At 50.8% G+C, this 7,386-nt stretch overlaps 1 protein-coding gene across 2 annotated transcripts; it reads left to right on the top strand.

Moving 5' to 3' along the window:
* The first annotated feature begins 724 nt into the window (after nucleotides 1-724).
* LOC143017262 (Krueppel-like factor 15) lies at nucleotides 725-6,368 on the top strand. 2 transcript variants are annotated; one of them, XM_076171992.1, is made up of 3 exons: nucleotides 725-873; nucleotides 3,043-4,227; nucleotides 4,596-6,368. In XM_076171992.1, the coding sequence occupies exons 2-3, from the start codon at nucleotides 3,110-3,112 to the stop codon at nucleotides 4,762-4,764; spliced, it is 1,287 nt and encodes a 428-aa protein (XP_076028107.1). In that variant the 5' UTR covers nucleotides 725-873; nucleotides 3,043-3,109; the 3' UTR covers nucleotides 4,765-6,368. The 2 variants fall into 2 exon arrangements, with proteins under 2 accessions (XP_076028107.1, XP_076028108.1); XM_076171993.1 differs by lacking the exon at nucleotides 725-873 and adding an exon at nucleotides 2,348-2,887.
* The last annotated feature ends 1,018 nt before the right edge of the window (nucleotides 6,369-7,386 follow it).

Raw genomic sequence — 7,386 nt, 5'->3', positions numbered from 1 at the left:
GACAGAGCTCCTGACCCCAGGGAGCGATCCCAGCCGTCTGTTATCAGGGTGACAAACAAACAGAGACAACATGATTACAGTCGCTCTAAGCTAACACAGAGCCGCTGTCATTGATCAGACTGGGATCACTTACTAATGAAGGTGCAGTGCAGAGGTTCAGTCAGACTCAGTCAGGGTCTGGGGCTGATGGCCCCAGCATGAGAGGAGCAGAAGGAAAGGTCTGAACAGGAGTTAGAGGGGATTCAGGCTCTATCCTGACCTAACAGACCAACATCCAACATCAGCCCAGAGCTCTGAGGAGACCAGGAAGACATCTGCTTCAAAACAGACACGTACCAGGGAAATGTGTTGATATAGTATGAAACATATCAGGATCAGGAAGCTCCAGATGTGAGTGCGGGGCCAGATGTGTGTGTTTACTGATCCAGACACAACTAGAGCACAGCTCAGTGTGTTTACTGTGTTGATCCGCTGTGGGACAGACCAATGAAACATATTAGAGATGAGATCCAGACATGCAAGCACACACAGATCTCCACACGCGTGAGTGTGAGAGAGAGAATCTCCTCTCCTCTTCTTTACTGGATGATCTCACATCAACACATGGCAGAGCAGAATTTATCGAGCGGCAGCCAATCACAGCGCTCCTTTTAGGGCGAGCCTCCGCGTGCCTCAGCCAATCAGAGGGGCGGAATCGGACCGGGGCCTCCAAGTTGTGCAGAGTCACGTGACGGCACGAGCAGCATCGCCAACATGGACCCGTGGCAAGGACGGGATATGGACACGTTACGACAATAACACGACGGAGAGACGCGGACTCACGGTCCATCCAGCGCGGCCGCTGCGCCCCGGGCCTCCCGCCGCTCCTCCACGGTAGGATGAGACTCATGTCCGCCTTGTTCCCGTCGATCCCCCGCAGCAGCAGCGGCGGCTCACTTGTGACCCAGTCGAACTTGAGACTCGTGGATTGTCGTGCGGGCGCGTCTGCGTTGGTGTGGATCAGATCCTCCGCAGGTTCTGGAGGAGTTTTGCTTCTCCTCCGCGCTTGCGTGTTGTGCGCAGCGGCGATTCCGCCTCGCCACTCGGCTGTGGGCGCGTCGGAGTGCGGGCCGTGTTTACCAGCGCCTGGTGGAGGCCTGCAGCGGCGGCAGCGTGCTAACGGCAACAACAAACACGGAGCGGGGCGCTGCTCCCCCGGTGCTGCCCCCCCCCCCCCCCCCCCCCGGTTCCGCTACACCCCGAGCCCGTAAAGTTTGATTCGACTCTTTACATTTACGCGCTGTATTGTGAATCGATCAGTTTCCTGCCCTGTTCTGATTGATATCAGTGTGCGGACCGATCAGATCCATACGTGATCGATGATTGATGTATTGAAGATGTTTGTATTCTTCCGGTGCGGTGACGCATCGACGCCTCCACGTTTAAAGGTGAACTTAGAAGTCTCAGCTTTGTTGACATTGATTGTAAACATGACCCGCCTCGTGCCGATCAGCTGATTGGCTCAAATGTTGACCTCACGTTTGTATCAAAGATCAACATGAAGCTGTAAGAAACGCACTCCTGGAATGTAAACTATGTCAATACAAGTTGTGGAATGTAAACAAAGTGACAATAATAGTAATAAGGAAAACAATCGATCCACCTTTAAATCATTTATTACAAATAATCTAATCTGATAACTGAACTACATGTAGGTGTTCATGAAGCTTTAATGTGCAGTGTGTGTGTGTTTGTGTGTGTGTGTGTGTGCGTGTGTTAAACTGAGCCTTAGTATACTAAGTTAGTATGGATATAGTTAGGTAATAGCAATGAGCATCAGTGAGTGTGTACACCTGTATAGATGTGTGTGTGCATCAGACCTGATCTGATCTGATCTCCTGCTGTTATATAAGAGTGCGTTGTGTATAAATGTGTTTGCTCTCTTATATAACAGCATCACTTCAGTACAGCCGCAACAAATCCCACTGAGTCCAATCAACTTCACCTCGTCAACAAACACAGATTATCATCTTCACCAGGCAGCGTTTATAATGCAGGCTGAGCCTTCAAAAGCATCAGAAGAAGAAATGTGAGGGGCAGGAATGGAGAAACCAAACCAGATCCTCTCCGGTCTACAGGCCCCTGTGTTTGGTGTTCCTGTCAGGACACAGGCCCGTTAGTGAGCTCAGGATCCGGAGAGAACCCGGAGACGAGTAGGGAATGTGTGTGTCAGGTGAAAGGGTTGGATGGAGCCACACCCAGCCATTTGAAAGATGGAAACAAGATATCAGATGTTTGGTACAGAGACATACAGTATATATGAAAGTGATACGGCTGCAAGTTCACACAGTGGAGGGAGGGATTTTCAGGAAAACTACGTCCCAACTCGCTCTGTGTGTCCCTCTGTGTGTCCCTCTGTGTGTCCCTCTGTGTGTCCCTCTGTGTGTTCCTCTGTGTGTTCCTCTGTCAGTGTGTAGATGTTCTTCTTCTCTTCAGGTCTATAGGTCTCTAATGGACCCTTATGGATCCATGATCACGTGTTAGAGCCTCTAAAGCTCCTCTACATGAAGACAGAAGCTTAGTTACAGACTGATATGTTGACCTCTGACCTTTGACCCTGAACCCCCTGTACGTTGTCATGGATCTCTATCCTATAGTAACTTCCAGGTCCTTATCTCATCAGCCTGCAGCTGGTGTGATGTCGCTCCATAAGGTGAAGCAGCTGTTTTGCAGATAAACATGCAGGGCAGAACAGAGATGTGAGGAGCTGTTAGCCTCATGACATCATCACACAGTTCAGTTAGTGATACTTTGAGCTTTTATTGTGGGGGGCAGAACTTCTCTCTTTGTTCTGTAGAAGAAACAACCACATGAATCCATAAGAGTCCATTAGAGACCTGCAGAGCTGGTAAGTGAGCAGACATCAGTCGAAGTAGTAAAACAATGTGAGGGTCCACATGTGAGGGTCCGGGTCCAGACGTCATCTCTTTTGGTAGCGTTTGAGTGTCTGACTGTGAAGCTTTGTGTTTCCTGTGTGGTAACTGAAGCCTTCTGCCTCTGCAGGTCTCTACAGTTCTGGTTGGGGTTTGTGTTTCACCAACATCCTCTCTGCTGCGCTCGGCCCGGATCAATGGTGTCGATCAGCAGAACGCTGACATTGGATAACGATGTGTTCAGGGACAGCAGCAGCTGCCTGTTCTCCCCGGGCCCAGGAGAGGGAGCCCTCAGTGAGGGGGGCAGCTCAGCCTCCTGTGACAGTCCTGACACGGGGGAGCTGGGGGCTTTGTTCAGCTGCAGCCCGGGAGAGGAAGAGGAGGAGGAGGAAGACGACGGTGAAGATGAAGGAGGTCGCCTGCATATTTTCCTCAGAGCGACAGGAGACGAGGAGAGCCAGCCATCCAGTCAGGAACCCAAGTTGCCGGAGTTCCCCCCCTTCTGGCTTCCATCCCCGTTCTCCCCGACCCTGGAGGAGATAGAGGAGTTTCTGACAGAGAAGATGGAGCTGGTCAGGGAGGAGCTGCTGACCCCAAAGGAGGAGGCCTCCCCCCCACCCTGCAGCTCCACCGACTCCCCGTCTTCCTCTGAGCCCTCCGCTTCCTCCCCAGCCACCTGCAGTGACCCAGAGACAAAAGCCCCCCAGTGCACTTCTGGGCCGACCCTGTCTGAGAATGAGCAGAACAGTCCCGGCTCAGTAGAATCCCCCCTCTCCACACCAATTGCCCCCCTGCCATCCACCTCAGCCCCCACAATGCTGTTGGGCGCACCTTTGGTTCTCCAGATCCAGCCGCTACCTCTGGCCCAGTCTCACACCCCAGTGGGGTCTCCCCCTGAGAACCCCAGCAGCATCCGACTCACCCATCTTGTTGTGGGGCTTCAGGGTGCCCCAGTACAAAACTTCACCTTGCTGGCCCCCCAGGTGCCCTCGGCCCCAGGAACCTTGGTGTCGCTGCACGGCGGGGATGCCAAGTCGGCTGAGCAGAAGTATGTAAAGATCGCCCCCCTGCCCATCACAATGAGGACTCTAGAGATTACGGGGGTGACCGGGATCGGGGGCCAGGGCAGCGGGCTGTTGAAGGCCGTGGCCCCCCGGGTTTCCAGAGTGCCTCCCACAGAGATGCTGAGGGTCCACAAGTGTTCCCACCCAGGCTGTGAGAAGATGTACACCAAAAGCAGTCACCTGAAGGCTCACTTCCGCCGCCACACGGGAGAGAAACCCTACACCTGCAGCTGGCCCGACTGCGGCTGGAGGTAACACAGAACAAATCTATAACATGTATCGATTTTAAAGCTCAGAATATGGAGCTGCTCTGTTTTTGGGACATACAGAGCTGCAGCGACTCTAGATCAGTCTGTGTTCTTGTTAAACCGTGTAAAGGTGTCAGTGATTGATGATGAGGATCCTCCACTGTGTAACACCAACCTAACCCCCATTTAACCTTGTTACCCCAATAACAGCAGTTTACAGTTGGGTTAGGTGGATTTAGCAGCTGGAGACGTGATTTAGTTTGAGTTTAGTTATGTTGAGTCTGATTCAGTCAGTAAGTGTTGTGTGTTGTGTGTTGTGTGTAGTTCTCTAGTGTGTTTCAGCTCAGTAACTCCAGTCTGTTGCTCTCCAGGTTCTCTCGGTCTGATGAACTGTCCCGTCACCGCCGCTCTCACTCAGGCATCAAGCCATACGAGTGTTCGCTGTGCGAGAAGAAGTTTGCCCGCAGCGATCACCTGTCCAAACACACCAAGGTGCACCGCAGCTCCCGGCCCAACAGGGTGATCAGAGGCACGGTGTGACCGGGACGCCACACGCCGCCGCCGCCGCCGCCACACGCCGAACCTCCCCAATCAGCGACAGGATCCTGGATCTCATTCGTCACTTCCTGTCTCTCCCCTGCTCTTTACGCCTTTCCTGTTTGTTTGCTTGTCACAGTGCTACACCAAGCTAACGGCCCCCTCAGGAAACATGCTAGCTCAGCTGAAAGTGCTCTTGTAAGTAGGAGGTTAACTCGTCGTAGGAGTGAGTAACATTATGATGACTAACCTGTCTCTCCTCTTCCTCTAAGGTCAAAGGTCAGGGGCCATATGCAGAAAGCAACCTGGTGTTTTTATATGGTGGCACTGTTGTTTGTTGTATAATTGTTAATGTTTCTCTGTGTTTGTTTGGTCCACATGTCATAGCATGAGGGGAGCGAGGCTCGAGCGGAGGTTCTGGTTTAACGTACACACACACACACATGCTGTGCTTCCTTCACATTCCAGGCTGGCTTGGCCCAACAGAACCTCAGTGTCTCTGTAAACGCTGTATGTTATCTAATGCTGACATCATCTCATTAACAGTCACAACATGATTTCCCAGTATGTATAAATATGACTTTGTTAATAAGTCAACACATAAACTCTTAAACTCTAACACATAACTCTAAGCTCATCTGGAGGGAGCAGCATCAGGCTCCATTCTCATTCATGGACCCATTGTGATGTTGTGTCTCTCTGTTGTTGGCGCTCCTTGGTGTGTGTGTCACATGTATCTGTTGCACACGCGTGGCCTTGAGCAGAGCTGCGTTCACACGCGTGTCTCACACTGACATGAATGTGAACCGTTAAGACCAAACATCAGATCTGACTAAAGAAACGGGATTCAGGCCTGGAATGTGAATGAGCTTGAACATTTTACTCCCACGTGGACCTCCTGGTTTCTGCTTCCTGTCCCCGCCTTTATTTGCGCTCTTCTTCCAGTCACGGCCCTGGTGTCGTCTCCGGGGCGATGCCTTCGTCCCTGTGGCCTCACCCCATCCGTATCATATCTGTGCTCTTATTTAATTGTGATTTTGCCTTTGTTTCTGCCAAGCGGACATCCTGGTACCGATGCTGTGTGAGCATGTAAACAACAGCCGTGTAGCATGACGATTTAAGCTCTTTGTTCTCTGTCTTTGAAGTCATGACGCAGCTGATTCATGGTGTTTTGGTGCTTTGGCTTGGCAAAGTGACATGATGAGGCTTTCTCTCTTATGGACAGTAGCAGCTACTGTCACATGTCTCAGCCGGTGGGTTAACATCTATCATTTGTATTTGCCTACTCAGTATAATGTACTGAACTTAAATGACAATGTTAACATGTTACAGATAATGTAGCCTTTAAATAGATGTTTTATCAAAGGAGATTTCCAATCAGTGCATTAAGCTATTCAGTTCTGTGTTTTGGGTCAGTCAGGTGACTTTGCTGACTGGTCCTGGTCCTGGTCCTGGTCTGGGGTTTGAGTCCTCTTCTACCCATTTACAGCCCAGTAAGCTGTCTGCAGCTCTCAAGTGCACTTTTGTAAGTGGGAAGTGGAACACGGTCATTGTGCGCTTCAGACGCCCGTGCACTTAGAAAGAGGAGGGGCCGGGCGAGGAGACGCCTCAGACACTCCACACCTGAAGAACGCCTTTCATTGGTCTGAATAATCATGAGTCAGTCATGTGACCCTGAACCTTTCCGTACCAGTGCAGCTTTATAACTAACCCCAACAAAGTTCTTCTGTCGTCTTCCTCATGTAGGCGACAGACTTCTGGACTTCACGCCCTGTAGTTGAACCACAGGTGGGGGAAACAAGGCAGGACCTTCATGGCCAATCATGTCCAGCAGCAGGTATCAAATGTACAAAAGACCCAAGTTGTCCCTTTTGGTCCATGCACAGAGAGCAACCAAAGATACCTCAGTGTACTTCAGAAGAAGTAGAGGTTTGAGGGCATCAGACGTGTTGCTCGGCTGAAGATGCAGTGATTCAGGTTCTGTCTGGGTTCTTTGTGCACGACCCTCAGGGAGAACTTGGTCTCTAACGCCTGCACCTGCTCATGACTGATCCGAACCCCACCTGGCTGGTTGAGCTCTGTCCTCTCTCCCGCCTGTTGGTTCATATTTCAGAAGTCCAGGAGACAAAAGAGGCTTCTTCAGGACTGAGTTGTGGTGTCTGATCTTCTCCTGAGCCTGTTCCCTCATCTTTCAGTCTCTAGCATACTTGGTGTCTTCATTTCAAACCGTCTTGAGCCTTACAAGATGTGTTTGTACCCTGAGATGTGTATTTCTCCTTTATGGCACTTCCAGAAAAATGATCAGAAACTTAAATGCTCCAAAACGCTTTTCTTCAATGAAGTCTCACTGTTTTGATTTGAACACTTTGGTGCTTGATCGCCGTGGCTTCACGTTATGAGGCTGCGTGATTGAAGGCAAATGGCTTCAGATGAGCTGGATTGTTTGTGTAAACACAGCAGATAATTGTACTTCTCACTTCAGACTGGGCGGCTCCAGGCCCACGGTGCTGTGAGCGACACAACTCAACCATCTGAGCCCGACTGCAGCAGGGCTCCTTTACATAGCAAATAAGCTCATAATCTCTGTAGTATTCTAAAAGTAACCATGGTAACATAGAAACTGGT

Source organism: Genypterus blacodes, unplaced genomic scaffold, assembly GCF_046128005.1.
Source record: "Genypterus blacodes isolate CSIRO-AG114 ecotype Tasmania unplaced genomic scaffold, CSIRO-AGI_Gbla_v1 ptg000278l_1, whole genome shotgun sequence".
In the NCBI taxonomy this organism is placed as follows: Eukaryota; Metazoa; Chordata; class Actinopteri; order Ophidiiformes; family Ophidiidae; genus Genypterus; species Genypterus blacodes.
Note: the sequence above shows the minus strand (reverse complement) of the source record. Positions and strands in the feature narration are given on the sequence as shown.

Coding starts and splice junctions, on each gene's coding strand:
- LOC143017262 (XM_076171992.1), top strand. CDS start 3,110: ATGGTGTCGATCAGCAGAACGCTGACATTGGATAACGATGTGTTCAGG. Junction 4,228..4,595: donor TGGCCCGACTGCGGCTGGAG/GTAACACAGAAC, acceptor GTTGCTCTCCAG/GTTCTCTCGGTCTGATGAAC.